At 36.1% G+C, this 17905-nt stretch overlaps 2 protein-coding genes across 3 annotated transcripts; one reads left to right on the top strand and one right to left on the bottom strand.

Moving 5' to 3' along the window:
* Window positions 1-6346: 6346 nt before the first annotated feature.
* On the top strand, window positions 6347-9551 carry LOC107791662 (serine acetyltransferase 5). 2 transcript variants are annotated; one of them, XR_001649304.2, is made up of 3 exons: window positions 6347-6796; window positions 8570-9135; window positions 9298-9551. XR_001649304.2 is itself a non-coding variant. In XM_016613758.2 (2 exons), exons 1-2 carry the CDS (start codon window positions 6407-6409, stop codon window positions 9059-9061), a joined length of 882 nt encoding a protein of 293 aa, XP_016469244.2. In that variant the 5' UTR covers window positions 6347-6406; the 3' UTR covers window positions 9062-9551. The 2 variants fall into 2 exon arrangements, 1 of the variants encoding a protein (XP_016469244.2); XM_016613758.2 differs by having other exon boundaries at window positions 8570-9551.
* Window positions 9552-10593: 1042 nt separating this feature from the next.
* LOC107791661 (mitochondrial carrier protein CoAc2) lies at window positions 10594-13696 on the bottom strand. The gene is made up of 7 exons (XM_075220046.1): window positions 13406-13696; window positions 12306-12391; window positions 11994-12201; window positions 11591-11717; window positions 11326-11510; window positions 10964-11086; window positions 10594-10866 (listed from the first exon to the last, which is right to left on the bottom strand). The coding sequence occupies exons 1-7, from the start codon at window positions 13562-13564 to the stop codon at window positions 10735-10737; spliced, it is 1020 nt and encodes a 339-aa protein (XP_075076147.1). The 5' UTR covers window positions 13565-13696; the 3' UTR covers window positions 10594-10734.
* Between the last annotated feature and the right edge of the window lie 4209 nt (window positions 13697-17905).

The following is a 17905-nucleotide window of genomic DNA, read 5'->3' on the forward strand; positions in this document are numbered from 1 at the left end:
GATTAAAGCTATTTGCAAAATCTGTGACCTCTCCTTTTCCAAAATTTCTCTTCACCAATCATTACTTTTACGGTGAAGACGTCTTCATTGGGGAAATTGAAATGAAAAAGAAAAGAAAAAGGGGAAGGAATATTTGGAAAAAGAGATAACAAAACTGAAGGAGAGAAGTTGAGAGGAATCAGAAGGAAAATAACGTTGAAAAGAGTAAAGAAAAGACTTTTTCAAAAGAAAGAAGAAAGATTGTTTTAAAAAGAAGAAATTCTGGTGAGATTAAGAAAAGAAGTTTTCCGTTCGTGGCTTTCGATTCGAGGTTTCGGTTTGTAATTTCGGTGTTTCGTCCAAGGATTGTTGCTTTGTTTAGCCCGATTGACTTGCAATTTTCAGCTTTGTTCATCAATAAAAGGTCAATTTCTTAATTTTTATTTTTATTTCGTTGTGTTATGATAGCTTGGTGCGCGTATTGGTTGATTTGTGATTCTATGTTATTTGAGTAACATCTCTTAGTTTTCATTTAAATTGTCTTAATTAGTTTTTATTTCGATTGTGATATATGTAGTCTTGGTTCTTGAATAAATGCTTTAAACTGGGTAGATGAAAATTGGAGTTGTTTTTTTCTGGGCAAGAAAATAAGAATGGGCCATAAAGTGGGTCTTGAACTATAAGGAATTTAAGCCAAGTAATATCATGTTAACTAGCCTATTTACTCCCCCAATAATATCTTGTTCATAAATTTGGCATTGCAATAATCTTGAAGTAGTTTGGGAAAATAACTCATGAATATCGTAGCTTGCTTTAGGCGCGTTAATTAAATAAATTATCACGGCTATGAGTACGATTCCCGTGACATGGTTGTGATACCTAATCCCCAAAATTGGGTGTGCATTTCATGTGACCCGATCATAACAACTTTGAATATTAATAAAACAAATATGTCGCGAATCACGGGTGCATTTCATGTAGCGTGGTTTGCGGTGTGTTCCAAAACAGCAAGTGTACAATCGTAACTTGTTCAAGAAATAATTCCATAAATCCTAAAAAGCGGTTTAAAATAATTAAAAGCGGTTATAAAGTTAAAATGCACAATACGTTTTAAAACATGCATAAAATACCTAATAGGCCAGTTTAATAGTTTAAGCGACCGTGCTAGAACCACGGAACCCTGGAATGCCTAATACCTTCTCCCGGGTTAACAAAATTCCTTATCTAGAATTTCTGGTTCGCAGACTTTTAAATAAAGTCAAATTTCCTCGACTTGGGATTTCAAAATAAACCGGTGACTTGGGACACCAAATAAACTATTCCATGTGGCGACTCTAAAAAATAAATAAATAATCTCATTTCGAATAATGTCACTTTAATTGGAAAAACTCCCTTATATTCCCCCTCGAGTGATAAAAAAGGAGGTGTGACAATCAATTTTTCAGATATTTTGAATAATAATTGGTGATATTTTTACTAACTATAACTGAATGAAAGTAAGTAAACTAAAAGCTAACCTGACTGGGTTGTAAACAAATAAGAGAAGAATCTAAGGTTGTGATTTCCCCTATTGATGGAATCTCATTCTATTATGTTTCGCATAGAATTACCTAATCGACTCTATCGATCATGATACTCTTACTACCGTAAATCTCTTCCGAGTAATTACGATAATTTACTAGACGCACTTTCCCGAGTTACGCTAGCTGGCTTCTATTACAGCTCACTTTAGATCGCACCCAAGGTTTCGTTATCCCTAATCCCACCTTTAAACCCTCGGTTATTGATTCCTCATATATTTTGGGAGTGGGTATTGTTCAATAATTACCTAAATATGCACTCTCTCCCGAGTAATGCATACTAAATAAGCACAACTAATTGAGAATCCTATCAATTAACTCCAACAAGAACGTAGTTGAACAAATAGAGATTAAACTGGGCAAATTATATTAACATAACACGAAGTTCATCCTTCAACAGGTTCCCTCAAAACCCTAGACTAAATATTTAGCTACTCATAATCGTATTCATACTAACAACAACAAAATTCATCATAAATGATAAATACAAAAGGAAGAAAGGTAGAACTCGATGTCGAATTATCCTCCTTGCCGCTTGCCTCTCTTTGCCTTCAACTAAGTTGTAAAAACCTTGATAGTCTCCCTTTGGGCGAGCTGGACCTCTTATAGGTTAAGTGGAATTACCCCAGAACTTCCAAGTTCACCCCAGAAATTATATGCTCCGAACTGGATTAGCGCGGCCGCGCTCGTGCCCGCGCATATAGCATAGTATTCTGCCTCGAATTCCTGGGCTAGCGCAGTCGCGCTAAGGGCGCGCTAATGGCCGCGCTAAACTGGTCAGCATTTTATCATTTCTTTTCCCTCTTCTTTCACACGTACTCAGCTCCGAGGGGTTTCCCTTGCTTTAATTTAGCTTGAAACACTGTTCTAAGTCCTCATAAACGCAACTCGCTCCCGCAAAACATGAAATTCACAATTAAAGCCAATTTATCGTTATTTACCCATCCTAGAACAGTGAAGCATAGTCAAGTTGGGGCATAAATAGTCGCCAAACTACATGAATCTAGCCTAATATCATTATGTCTCTATGGGAAAAAGGTGGAACCGAAATAATATTATTGTCGACAACATTTTTGCTTATAATGTTGCGATTGAAATAATGCAACAAGATGAGGATCTTGAACTAAGATCTGTCGATGAATGTAGACAGAGAAATGATTGGCCAAAATGAAAAGACGCTATCCATACAGAATTAGTGTCAATTGAAAAACATGAAGTATTCGGACGTGTAGTCCGAACACCTGAAGGAATAAAGCCAGTTCGATACAAATTGGTTTTTGTGTGAAAACGGAATGATAAAAATGAAGTCGTTAGAAATAAAGCACGACTTTTGGCATAAGAATTTTCGCAAAGACCTAGCATTCATTATATGGAGACATATTCTCCTGTGGTAGATGCAATCACTTTCAGGTATTTTATAAATTTGGCAGTCCATGAAAACATGATATGCGTCTGATGGATATTGTCACAGCCTATTTGTATGGCACATTAGACAATGATTTATATAAAAATCCCTGAAGGGCTTAAAGTTCCTGAAACTAATAAAAGTTTTCGGAAACTTGTTCAATAGAGCTTCAAAAATTATTATACGGATTGAAACGATCAAGGCGAATGTGGTATAATCACCTGAGTGAGTATTTACTAAAAGAAGGGTATAAGAATAATCCAATTTGTCCTTGTGTATTTATAAGAAGGTCTGTATCTAAATTTGTTATAATCGCTATGTATGTTGATGATCCAAATATCGTTAGAACTCCTGGGGAATTTCCAAAAGCAGTAGACTATTTGAAGAAAGAGTTTGAAATGAAAAATCTTGGAAAGACAAAATTTTGTCTTGGTCTACAAATTGAGCATATGAAAGATGTAATTTTTGTCCATCAATCAACTTATACCGAAAAGATCCTAAAGCGTTTTTATATGGATAAAGCACATCCATTGAAGTATCCCGATAGTTGTGAGATCACTTGATATAAATAAAGATCCATTCCAACCTTATGAAAATGATGGAGAGCTTTTTGGTGATGAAACTCTATATCTTAGTGCAATTGGGGCACTAATATATCTTGCAAATAATACTTGACCATATATAACTTTTATAGTAAGTTTATTAGCAAGATTTAGTTTCTTTCCAACGATAAGACACTAGAATGGTGTTAAGCATATTTTTAGATACCTCTGAGGGACTATTGATATGAGATTATTTTATTCTTATGAATCCAATTCACAAATGATTGGTTATGCAGATGCATATTATTTGTCTGACCCACATAAAGCCCGATCTCAAACAGGCTATCTATTTACTTGTGGAGGTACAACTATTTCATGGCGTTTAACAAAATAAACTTTAGTTGCTACATCTTCCAATCATTCAGAGATAATAGCTATTCATGAAGTTAGTCGAGAATGTGTATGGTTGAGATTAGTGACTCAACACATTCAACAACTGTGTGGTCTTTCTTTAAATACGAAGATTCCAATGATATTGTGTAAAGATAATGTTGCTTGCATAACTCAATTAAAAGGAGGATATATCAAAGGAGAGAGAACAAAGCACATTTCACCAAAGTTTTTTTTCACGCATGATCTTCAATAAAATGGTGAGATAGATGTTCAACAAATCTGTTCAAGTGATAATCTGGTAGATTTATTCATTAAGGCATTACCAACATTAATATTTGACAAGCTGAGATATAAGATTGTAATGCATCGTCTCCGAGATATCAAATAAAGTTTTTATCAGGAGGAGTATAGTACACGTTGTACTCTTTTTCTCTTAACCAAGGTTTTGTCCCAAGTAGGTTTTCCTGATAAGGTTTTTAATGAGACATCACTCAATGCGTATTACAAGATGTGTGTACTCTTTTTCCTTCACTGGACTTTTTTTTCATTGGATTTTTTTAGTAAGGTTTTAACGAGATACATTATCTTTTAGATGGACATCCAAGGGGGAGTGTTATGAATATATTAAAGTGGATGTCTATTGAATACTCCTAGACATCCCTATTCCATGAACTATTTGAGTTCATGTATTTAGTTAATTCATCACTTAATATTTGTAACCTTTAGGTGTATTTTTGTAACCTTTCATGTATCTTATATCCTATAAATAGGGTATTCTTTATCTTATGAAGGACACACAAGAAATACATTTGAATAAGATAACTTCTACATTCTTTGCCTATCCATCTTGTCAATATTACTATATTGTTCTATTTTGCTCTCATTTTTTAACAAATTTGACTATATTGATAACTTTTTACATGGACGGCTCAAGTTCTTTTTCTTTAATTAAATTAAAGAAAAGTAAAAGAAAATTCACCTAAAAACTACAAATTGAATTGTGATTTAATGAGACAACTAGTGTCTGATTGTATTTTTTTTTAAATTGAGAAAACCAATCGTGCTAGAACTTTAATTTGATGAATCGTCATGATCCTTTTTTTTTTAATTTGGTACTCAATATTAATATTGAAGTCGCGATTAATTAAAATTAACGGTACGCAGGGCGGATCTACCTGGTGTGAAGCGACTTCGCCGGAAAATTTCATAAAAATACATATAAATTACATGCAACAATATCCTATTTGAATATATTTCTAAAATAACCTTGGTGAACAAACACATTTGACTAGTTCATTGGTCAAGCGCTTCTTTCATTTAGGAGAGGTTGAGGGATCAATACTCAATTTTGTATAGAATGCTGCATGCTTTTAAGTTTTTAAAGTTTTATTTTTATGAAAAAATTGATGTAGGCAGTATAATTTAAAACCAAACTGAAAACCAGAGGAGCAGGATTAAAAGTGCGTAAAGAATAATTTCAGCATACTTGAAATTCTAATTTTTAAAAACTATTCATCCTCCTCTGCAATTTTTTTTAATACGATATTATAATGATCATTCATTTATTCACTTTTTTAAATATCGACGCTGCAAGAACTATTAAACTTTGAAATTTACTTGTCAACCTAAATCATTGCAACACGTAACTTGCAGTAGAAATTCAAGAGTCAAGACCTACAAACGACTAGACCTCCAACTTGCAGTCAATTTAATTCGTTTACGTTTTAGGTGTAGGTGCCACCTAATTGTTTTATTCTTTGTGTTTAAGTTCTATGAAAAGAAAATTACACAATCAAATTACTTCTTTTATGAGTCGCTAAATACTGATTAAAAATAATTTATTAATATCAGTTATGTGATGCACTATAAATAAAAATAAAATAAATAGTTTTGAAAGTTTTAATTAAAAATAAGCCATAAATATTTACATTGTATAACTATAAATCATCATAAAATAAGCAAATAAAATTACGTCTTTATGACTCTTTAAGGTATATCTTGTGGTATTATTATTTAAAAATATTTTTATATATTTGGTGTTACCGCAGGTAAGAAGTATAATATCAAATTATTTTTAAATATAAATAGATAATATTACGTAGATTAAAAGAATAGTTCGATGTACAAAACATTAAGTATTCACGTAGGAAAAGAGTCTCCTCCCAAAGAATATAAAAATATTTTTATATCCTCCCAAAACATTACGTTAATATGACTACTTCTATAGCTCGAATCCATTAATTAGATTTTACAAAGACAATTTTATCTATGCTCCAAAACTCTCTCCTATGTAATATTAGGTAGAGTAACATGTTAAATTTCAATTAAAAAATCAATTACCACAAGAAAATTGTTTATATTTTTATCAAACTTCTAGAAAGTTGGCCGGTCAGAATCTCCCCACGTGTCATCTTCTCTATCTTTCCATATAAATGCTCCTCCAAAAAGGGTAAAAAATCTCACTAACTCCGCTGCAAAAACTTCATTAAACGCCGACGTTATCCGATATGCCAGCCGGAGAATACCGCAATGCCACACCGGCGACACCACATCCACCGACAGACACGGCGGAAGAATCCACATGGCTATGGACACAAATCAAAGCCGAAGCTCGGCGCGACGCCGAAGCCGAGCCGGCATTAGCCAGCTACTTATACTCAACTATACTCTCTCACTCTTCGCTTGAACGTTCGCTCTCTTTCCATTTGGGAAACAAGCTTTGTTCTTCCACGCTCTTATCCACACTCCTTTATGATCTGTTTCTCAATACTTTCTCTAATGAACCTGAGCTACGCGCCGCCGCTTCCGCTGACCTACTCGCTGCTCGTTACCGGGACCCTGCTTGTGTTTCATTCTCTCATTGTTTGCTTAACTACAAAGGTTTCCTTGCTTGTCAGGTCAGTAATTACTTTTTCACCTTATGGATTTTATATATGAATTATGATGCTGTAAATTTGGCTCTTCAAGAAAGATTGGGACTTTTGTGGAAGTTTTCTGGAAAGAGAGGGACTTTTGAGTAAGAAAAGATGAATTTTTGGGGGATTTGGAAGTGGAGATGCATTATACTCCAATTTATGAGTCAAAATTTGACTAGACAGTAAGTTTAAGAAACAAGTAATAAGAGTTTTATGACTTGAAACTTATAATGTTGGAAATACCAAACATTTGTGAGAATATAAAAACTTGTATTAAGGGTAAAATGGAAAGTTTAAGTTAATAATCTGTTACCAAATTTTGAAGGCATCATTCTCTTGGAGGGAATATGAAAATTTTACTACATTATAGTGATTTTGTAAAATTGTCTCTTTATTAAAGATGGGGAATTTTGTGAAATTTTTGGAAAGATGAGGACTTTTGAATAAGAAAAGATGGTTTGTCGGGAAATTTCGAAGTTGAGATGCATTATGTGAAATTTGAGGTTGAAGTTGTTGGAGGAGCCTGTAAAGTGAAGTCTCAATCTTCTAATAGACTGGCCTTGAGAAGTTAATACTGGTTAAAAAATTGATTTAGGATGTGAGAAGGTGTATCTACTTGAATGTGAGAGTAATATTTGAAACTTTTTAAGTTTTGGGATCTTACCTTGTTCATACCTTGCTAATGTACTACTATGTTATAACAATAGGCATATTGTTCTGTATGAAAAGAACAAGGCATATTTGTCAAGCGGTTACATTAGCAAGATGATGGGAAGAGACGATCTCTTTTCCTTAACTAATGGCAGTGGTTTCCGAACCAGTGAGCTATCAATGAGCACTAACTAAAAGCGGATGGGAATAAGTACCTGTTCCTTACAACAATCGAACCCTTGTCTTCTTGTTTCATTGTACACTCCTCAACTATACTAATGGACTTGTATCTTTCCACCGATATAGGTACTGTGTAACTCTGCACCCAAGCTTAGATTAGATCGAAAGACAACAATTCGATCTTTCATTTGAGGTATTCATAAAGTAGGGGAAGTTGGTCTTGTTCAATGGATTAAAATGGGGAAAGAGTGTTGTCGCAGTGAAGTGTATAGCCCATGGAATGTGGCCAAATTCTTCTACAAGCTTGAGAGCTCAAATAAGCTCAATAACATTATAAAGAGAGAGGATTTAGAGTATAGGATTAGGTTGTACTCCTCTGTCAACGTATTGTGGGTTATCATCTCCATTAATATGGACGTTGTTTTATCACTAGTTTGTGGCTGGTACACAGTGTGATAGTGGTAAAGAGGAATTACAAAAAGGGAAGGTTTTCAGATAGGAGGGAGGTCTTCACTGGCAAACACCCCAGAAACAAAAGATTAATGTTCATGTGTATGTAGATTCAGATGGATATACGCTTTTTATCCTTTACTTTTTAACTTTTCTAGTACACATTGTTCTATACCACTATTTGCGGATTTGGCTCTCGCTGACTACGAGATATACTTGGCTAATTAACACTTTGGGCAGTTCATCATATTCTAAGCTTCTTGATCAAAATCATATTCTAAGCTGAAGAGGGAAAAGTAAACGTTTCGTTTGGTTAACAAACAATCAGATATATTCTTCTTTTTTTTTGGCCAAAATTAGTAGTCGTTGGCATCTTCTGGAAATATAATATTGATTGATAGGCATGTGTTTCTCCCCTTTCTTGAGCCATGTGGTAGGTAGGAACTATTAACAAGGTAGTTTTATATTCTTCAGGCACATCGAGTAGCCCACAAGCTTTGGACTCAATCCCGAAGGCCACTTGCTCTGGCACTTCAATCCCGAATCTCTGATGTTTTTGCTGTTGACATTCATCCAGCTGCCAAGATCGGTAAAGGTATCCTCTTTGATCATGCAACAGGAGTGGTGGTTGGCGAGACTGCAGTTATTGGAAACAACGTGTCAATTCTTCACCATGTAACCTTAGGAGGGACTGGTAAGATTGGTGGTGACCGGCACCCTAAGATTGGGGATGGTGTGCTCATAGGTGCAGGTGCCACAATATTGGGCAACGTGAGGATTGGTGAGGGGGCCAAGATTGGCGCTGGATCAGTGGTATTGATTGACGTGCCACCACGGACAACTGCAGTTGGGAATCCAGCAAGGTTGGTTGGAGGGAAGGAACAACCAACTAAGCATGAGGAATGTCCCGGAGAGAGTATGGATCATACATCTTTCATTTCTGAATGGTCTGATTACATCATATGACTTGCATCCCTCATGTATGCTATATCTGCAAAGTGAACAAGAAGTCGTCTACGAACCTAGCAGAGAGGACAAAGGTTCAATCTTAACGCTACTGACTGTTAAACATGCTCTTTGTGCTAGTCCAACAGTCCAAAGTGCAAAGAACTTATATCTATCTTTTTTTTTCCCAATAGTCTTTCTGTTTTTCTACATTTACATGCTGTCTGAGAGGGTTGAAGGCTCTTGTTTTTATGCAGAGATTTCTGCTTGGAGTCGCCTTACAGCAAGTTCCCTTTGATGGCACAAATATATAGTAGTATGTATTATGAGTTCAGTATCTACTCGTTGCTGGTCTTCCTAGGCCTTAAAAACTGGTGAAATTAACTGTACGAGTACTGTCCTATTATTATTGTTATCATTATTGCTTCATTATTATGTAATTGTATAATAACATGGTATCTATGTGTTGGCTGATATTTCTGAATTAAGGTTGATTTCAGTATTTGATAAATTTATTTGTACAATTTATATAATCCACGAAAAATACTGTTAAAACGGGTATGTTAAAGCAAATGAATTATCCATGTCCGAGAGCCGTTATCTATATTTGTGGACATTTGTGCGTCTACATGGAGCTCTTGATTTTGTTGAAAACACACCCACTGAGCTTATAAAAAAAGAATGAGAGGCCATATAAGATTTGGCATGAATTCCATGGGGGCACAAGAGTTGTCACGATTGAAAAGATAAATAAAATAGATGACTATAAGGAATCAACGATTCTCTCTTCTTAAACGACTTATATCCTCCACAGTAGATTATCCAATCTTGAGCATCTTAGTAGATGCGAACAATCTTTATTTTTGGTGGCGTTCCCAGGCGCTATCAAATGGGGGTCTAAACTTTGCATATTATACGTATCAGCTTGACTTCGTTCTGAATGGAGGAGGCATTCTGGTGGACACATGCATGTAGGAGGGCTGTTGAGTACATAAGCTAAAAGCCTAAAAGACAGCGACTAAATGTTTTATTATTATTTTTTTTTAAAATAAAAAGGACGTCCGATGAACAAAACATTCCGCGTTTACGTAAGATCCGGGAAAGGGCCGTACCCAAAGGAGTGTGCTATAGGGAACCTACCCTAATACAAACACCAGTAGCTGATTCCACAGTTCAAACCCATGACTTATAGGTCACACGGAGATAACTTGACCGTTGCTCCAAGAGTGTGATCACGTTTTATTATCAATGAGAACTTTAAAAAATTGTACTTAAACAACAGCGGTTCTCTTGGTTCTACTATGAATACATCACAAAAATGGATATTAAAGAGTAACATGTAGTATTTCTAACAATCTTAGGTCATTAAACTTTTCTATCACAGCATAAGATGCCAGAATGAGGCATTGCTTTACAACAAGTTAATATACATCATTGCAACATGACCTCGTATACAGATGATTGATATGGAGGATGTATAGCCAACCCAAATCAATCTGGGATCAAGGCGTTGAGTGATTAAACATCAGTGTATATACTGAATGCCCGGATCCTACGTAAATTCGGGAGGAACTTGCCGAGTTGACAATTTATTGTAATGAAGAATCATGCCTATGTTAAAGAATGGAAATTTACAAACTTCATCAGAGATTGGCGATTTCTGAACCTGAGGACGATTGTTACGATTTTCAAGACTACATTGTGGATTTTTGACTATTTCTGCTACTAGTGACAACTTCTATGACAGCATCATCTCGTGATGGTACTCTCAGATACGCTTTCATCATATCATAAACTGTAAACCCAATCGCAACAGATGGTACAACCTTATTTTCAAACATAGTGTAGTCATCAGTTAGACAGTTACCATAATAGATACTAAAAAGGCAATAAGGGTCAGATGATGTATCGATATGTTTGTACCTTCAGATAGTTGAGGCTAAGCCCGGAAAATAGTTGTTTCCATCCGTGTCTTCGCACAATCATAACAAGAGTATCAAGTGTTCCTTTCATTTCATAGCTGTTTGATGCTGAGAGTCGCTGAACCTGAAAAGTTCATGCACTCTCTGTCATTCCATTGCCAAAAAAAAAAAAAATCAACGTCTTCATGTGACCTATAGGTCACTGATTCGAGCCGTGGAATCAGCCACCGATGTTTGCATTAGGGTAGGCTGCCTACATTACACACCCTTGGGATGCGGCCCTTCCCTGGACCCTGCGTGAACGCGAGATGCTTTGTGCACCGGGCTGCCCTTTTTAATTTTATACAACCTCACTAAAATTACCTGCATTTGCCGCCTGACAACGTCTAGAGGATAAGTGAAAGTTTGGCCTAGAACTCCTGCAACAGATCCACATGCTAGTTTTGTGGCGATATCCTTCTTGCGCTCCTTAGGGACATGGCTCTTCATTTTCTCGTAGAAGTAAAATTTCAACCCGGCATATGGAAAGATTCCATAAAGTGACGGAGCTGAAACGCAACATGCAATATTACCTTATAAGACTAGCTAATAACCGTGAATACAAAGTATGGTAAGGCAATGCACTTACCAACACCACGGTATAAGCCTTTAATTCCAGCCTCCTTGTAAGTCTTGGAAAAACAGTCCTTTATTCCTTTGTAAACTTGTTCACTAGTAACGAGCCCTTGTACGTTTAACTTTTGGGATCCAACTACCTAGCTGATCATATGCAAATCAGTCCTCAGTTGATCGTGGAACAGTAAAGCGAATTCAACTCAATTTCATTAGACTAACAAAGTCAAGCTCGAAAGAAGTTGGAATTAATCAAGACAACAACCTCTCTGCCCTCCTAGGGTAAGGGTAAGGTTTATTATTGTTGTTGCCAATTTTTCCACTATGCTTTTGGAGGGAGGAGATATCGGGCGATAGGGAGACAGAAAATTATTTCACATGGGAAAACATTGAAAAGAGTATGCCTTTATGTTTCTCACCTGGTAAGCCAATTTCGTTCGAACTAAATCAAGTGGATAAGTAAAAAGTACAGCAGTTCCACCAGCAAATGATCCTGCTATGAGATCTAGAATCGGACCGGTCCCAACTCCAGGAATTCCATTTATAATCCAGCGGCGGTACTCTTCATAGGCCATGTAATGCAGTGCTGCATATGGGACGATGCGAGCAACACTAGCTCCATTTCCCCTGAAAGAGGAATTCCAAAAATACATTTAAACTTACGGCGAAGTTATCTAGACAGTTTCCTTTTTCTAGACAGTTAAATTGACGAACAAATACTGCATCTGCACCTGAAAAAACCAGGAGCTCCTTCTGTCTTGGCAATCTTTGTAAAGGATCCGAACAGCCCCAAACTCCGAAATTCAGCTTGTCTGGTCTAGGAAAAAGAAAATTAAATATAAGGAATTCAATTTTTCCGCTTTCTACTATTCAATATCACCAAGAATTCATGCTGACTCTTGAAAGTATTTTCCACTTTCTACTATTCAATATCACCAATCTTTTCAAGATTCTAGAGCTCATTTCTGGACATATTATTCTTCCACATTGTAATTTCAGCAGCATAAAGCAGTCGGAATCAAGATTTGAAGTTTATGGGTTCTGAACTAGTCACCAGACCCGTAGCTCGTCTTAGTTACTGGATTCTTAAGTAAATATTAATACATATTTAATGGAACTCCTAACACGAATACAGGGTGTAAGCAAAATCTACTGGGTTCGTCCGCACCCATAGTTAATGATCTAGCTCTATCCCTGCTCATAAGGTCTTCCTCTAATTCAATATTAGGAAACAAAAAACAAAAAAAAAAGGTGTAAACAACCAAAATCATGAAGGGTAAATTCTAACTTCTCTCTCTAGATCATCAAGAAAGATTAAACAACATCAATAATGTCTAAGTCCTAAACAAGTTAGGGTCGGCTATATGAATTCTCGTTCGCCATGCTCTCCATTTAAATTCATCTCAGCCATCGATAAAGATCAAATTCTTCAAAAAAAGTTCCACTTGGGAGCTCATGTCAACCACTGTAATTAGTTCCATTTAAGCAAATTGTTCAGTTTTAACTGATAAAACTTAAAATAAATCACAAAAAAAAAAAAAATTAACTTAAATAGCCACCCATCCAAAAACTATGTGACGCCTGCAGATATATATATATATATATATATATATATATATATATATATATATTAGTACATAATTTAGTATATAATATATGTATATTGGTTAGGGGATGTAAATATTTCTGCCGGAGCGGCCAAATGCGTAAACCCCAAAAAAGGCCAAGAAATAAAGCACACATAAATGAAAAAAAACAAAACTTTGAGCCTCAAAAGCACAATTGAATCAAAGAGTTAGAAAAAACCCAAGAATTTGCTAAAAATTAATACCTGAAATAAGATCTTGATACGCTCAAAAGGGGCAACAGCAGTTTTAGCAAAACCACCAGCTACACCACCAGCTATAAGTTCTTTAGCAAATAAAGGAATTCCCTCTATAATTCCATCCCAAAATTCATTCTTCTCACTTTCTTCTCTCTGTTTAGCCATTAAAAACAAAACCCCTTTAGAGAAAAATACAAAAAATGAGAGAATTATTAAAGATGTTAATGGAGTCTAGTTCTGTAGCTGTGTGAAAGTGAAAAAACTATAGGCTTTGGTTTTTGGCTGTTAGAAAAATAGCCAATTAATGAAAGTTGCGGCTTTTGTACATCTGACAAGTCAGACTGGCCAACCAAGCGCTAACGGGGATTATAAAAAATGGAAAAGGGCCAAAATTACCCCTATTGTATGGTAAATGATTTATAAAAGCCCCGTCCATCTATCCATCTGAAAATATATAGGACATTATTTCTAATTTCAAATTTATCCCTGCGACTAACGGAATTCCATGTCTGCATCTCATTAAATGATGTGGCCATATTTCATTTGTCCACGTGGATCAGTGGGGCTAACATTATCTTTGGGTATTTTTTTAATCATTAAACCGATCCGACCCATTTCTTTTACCTATGGGTCAGTCTTTTAACCCTAAACTCACAGGCAAAATACTTACTTTTTACCATTTCTCTCATTTTTTTTTCTATCTAAACTATCAATGGCGATTTTAGGGCTTCGTTAAGGTTCATTGTCTGGTCCGATTTGGTGCGCTCAAAACAGGAAGACCTTTTATTTCCAGCGATATCTTGCATTATTATTCGATTAAAGTAAGTATTTACAGCTTAAATTTATTAAATTGTAGAGTTGAGAATATTTGGGAACTGACAAGTTTATGTCTGTTGCATGTGATGTTTTTATCTTTTCTCAGCTATTTTTTGTACATTTCTAGAATTTTTTATGTTACTTTTGTTTTTGGTGGTCCTTATCTTATTGGCTCTACATATTAAAGCTACGATTTTTGTCGATTTGTGTGAGCACGTGATTTTTGCCCTATGAGAACTGCTCCCAAAAATTCAAAATAAAATGGTTTGGTGTTGTTTGTAATTTATTTGTATTGTTGTCTGCACGTGTTTATTTCTACTTTAATTAAGAAAAATACGAAAATATGTGTTGCATGTGCATTTAGGATTTAATTATGCATTTTGGAATTAATTAAACCATGTCCTATTTTAAAGAATGAAAATCACAAAAAATATGAATTCCGATAGTTTTGTCATTTTATTGTTTAATTGTGCGATTATATTTTTTGATCTTGTGTGTTAATTGTTGTTAAGGGTAAATTAATATCTTTTTAAATAATCTTGGTTTTACCATTAAATTTAGGAATTTTGGTTTTAGGAATTAAAAAAAAAAATAGAAGAAAAAGAAGAAAACAAGAGAAAAATCGGACTGGGCCAATTTTAAAAGAAAGTCCAGGCCTAGTCCAAATACCCTCTTGCCCGGTCCAACCCAGCCAGCCTTAGGGACGGATGGAACGACGCCGTTTGGGCATGGAAAATCTGGGTCGTTGATCTCACTCGATCGAACGGTCCAGTCAATCCCCATATATGTCCAAACGACGTCGTATATAGCCAGCAGATCCAGGCCATTCATTTCATTTGATCCAACGCCTCAGAACAATCCCCACAACTCGACCCACTTGCCCCCGGATCGACCCCGCCCCAGTACTACCCCAAAACGACACCGCCTCCTTTAAATAAACTGATCCAGGCCATTGATCGTGCCTGATCCAACGGCCAGGATTAGACCACCCCTCCATATATAAACCCAACCTCTCACCTCACACCCCCCCTAAGCCACACCCCTGTTCATCGTCTCTTTTAGAGACAAACCAAATAACCCTCCAAACCCTAGCCGCCCTGAAACCCCTTTGCCTGAAAGCCGACGGCAACAACGCCGATGACCATGAAACTAACACCCCTAGAGCACCTAACCACCATCTCCACGAATCCCTTGACCGTTTTGCTCGAATCAGACTATAGCTTCTCGAATCTTCGATCGAAGATTCGAGCAAACTTGAAACTCACCCCAACCAGTCCCAAACTCACACCAAGGCACCCCTGACCACCCTCGTTATGGATCTGTTAGCCGTTTGCCTCGAATCAACCTCCAGCTTCTCGAATCATCAATCGAAGATTCGAGCAGAACTCGAACCTACCCCAACCAAGCCCAAATTCATATCATGGCACCCCATGACCTCCCTCATGCCCGAACCACCTTTAGTTTGAGTCGAATCTGGCTAGAAACACTCGAACCCCAAATCGAAACGTAAGAACCCTAGAAAACCAAAACTGGTTTCTGTCCGAAGTTTAAGGGAATTTGGGTGTTTAACTGACCTTAGTCGAAGTGTTCTCAGTTGAGAACCCTCGATTAAGGTCCGTTCGACCTCAAAAAGGTCCGAATCAGAGTCCAAGTCAGGATCGTCTAGGGTCCGAATATTTGAGGTATTTTTCCTATCCAGTTGGCTCCATTTTTTGTATGTGTTTATATCTATTTATTTGTTTAGTTTAGTTCTATTGACTTTTCATTTCTTTTGTCGATTGATTCTGTCCATCTTCAATGACCCTTTATTTGGTCGAACTTTTTCTGGTCATGGTTAATGAATGTGATAAAACTATATAATCGATTTGAATGAGTGTCGTCGATTAGTTAAGTTTTGTTATGAATTCCTGTTTTCTATCAATACGATTCGAATCAACTGTGTGCCTGTTCGATTCTTATTTGCTATTGATTGTATGTGTTGTAATTCATGTAGTCGATTGAATAAGTGTCGTCGATTAGTTTTACATGCTTCAATTCTGATTAAATAACCTGATAACAATGTGATTCATACTGCTTCAATTCTGATTGAATCATTGTTTGAATTTGATTGTGAATTAGTTATAGCTGTAGTAATTTAGTGATCAGTTAAAAATCAGTTGTTAGGTTTGTAACTTAGAAAACAGATCGATTGAAGTTTAGGGCATGGCAGTAATACACAGGGGTTAAGAGGGTATTTTGGAGATTGAAAAGTTCAGAAATTGGCTAGTTTAAGTGGGCTGACAGTAGGGTAATAAAATACTATTAAACTAATGAAATAGTTTAAAAAACAGTAGTGGGGGGTTGAAGGCTGTGTAAGGGAGCATGGGCACCATTTCACAAGATTTAAGGGATTGAATAGAAAAATAGGCTGCCCATACCCGCGTGAGATTAATAAATAAAAAGAAGTTTAGTGGGGAACAAAACATATACTAGTGGAATTAAAAGGGAGATGATGGGCATAATTAGTGGAAAATTCTGCCCAAAGTACTTTTGAAAGTTGAGGGGCAGGGTCAGTGTTTGGATAAATAGAGTCACTTAGGACAACTCTAGAGGGGGGAGTTTTTACACAGGATAGAGGCTAAAAACAAAATCTGGAGAGGACAGGTTTTACACAGTAGAGTTTTTTTTTGGGATAGAAATCAGTTTCTTTTCCAAGCTTTTGAGTTTGGTCAGGCTATTCTTTTGGCCAGGCTTTAACAGGGAAGACATTCTGGGAATCTTAAGGGGCTGAAAATCTGAAGTGGAAAACTAGTGTGTTGTCTTGTTAAAGTTGGCTTTTGGACTGCTTCCTGCTTTTTTTGGTTTGAAGTTGGTTTCAAGTTAGGTTTATTTTTGGTTGCTATCAAGCTGTTTTGGGGTCAGTTACTGGGGGTTTGTATTTGCTGTTGGTATTGCTGGGAATTTTAACTGGTTTTTCCTGAGTCGCTGCTGGTTATCTTTTGATACACTGCTGTTGTGAACTGTTGCTGCATTGTTGCTCGTATTACTGCTGCTGCTGATCTTTCTTCTACTTTATTTCTATTCCAATTCCAGGTACACTTCCTTGATTTGCTTCCATGTAACTCCAAGTTGAAGTTGAAATGAAAATTGCTACCAGATCTCTGCACTTTGGATGTTATCTGATATAGTTTAAGTTGTTTAAATTATGACTTGTTGCTAGTTGATTAAAGATGGTATTGATTGGAGCAATAAACTGGGTTGTAATAATGTGGACCGTTAAGTGGGATTGCCCTAGGTTAATCTGAATTATATGTTGCAACTGACTGTCAATCAGCTTAAGGATCTCGTGATTGTTAATTGGTTAGATTGATGAGTGTGGAATGAAATTAGCTGTAGCTAACTTAGTTTGTATGTTTAGAATATGGTTCTCGAACTGTAGTAATGTGAGCTGAAATTACCCTTCAGTTTTGGCTAGTTTAATTTTGTTCCTGCTAATTTGATTATTAAAGTCGGAAGGCAGTTGAAATAGGGAAATCACTTCGAGTCCTTGAATTCTCATGTGTACTGACAGTAAACTCGCATGAAACTCTGAATCATTTGAGCATTGGTTTAACATTCTCAATATATGTTTTCTTTCACCTTAATAGTATCCAATAGCTCATCAAAAGATAAGTAAAAATAATATGAGCTTTAAGCTGAAATCAGAAAGGT

Source organism: Nicotiana tabacum, chromosome 8 (genome assembly GCF_000715075.1).
Source record: "Nicotiana tabacum cultivar K326 chromosome 8, ASM71507v2, whole genome shotgun sequence".
NCBI classification, from domain to species: domain Eukaryota; kingdom Viridiplantae; phylum Streptophyta; class Magnoliopsida; order Solanales; family Solanaceae; genus Nicotiana; species Nicotiana tabacum.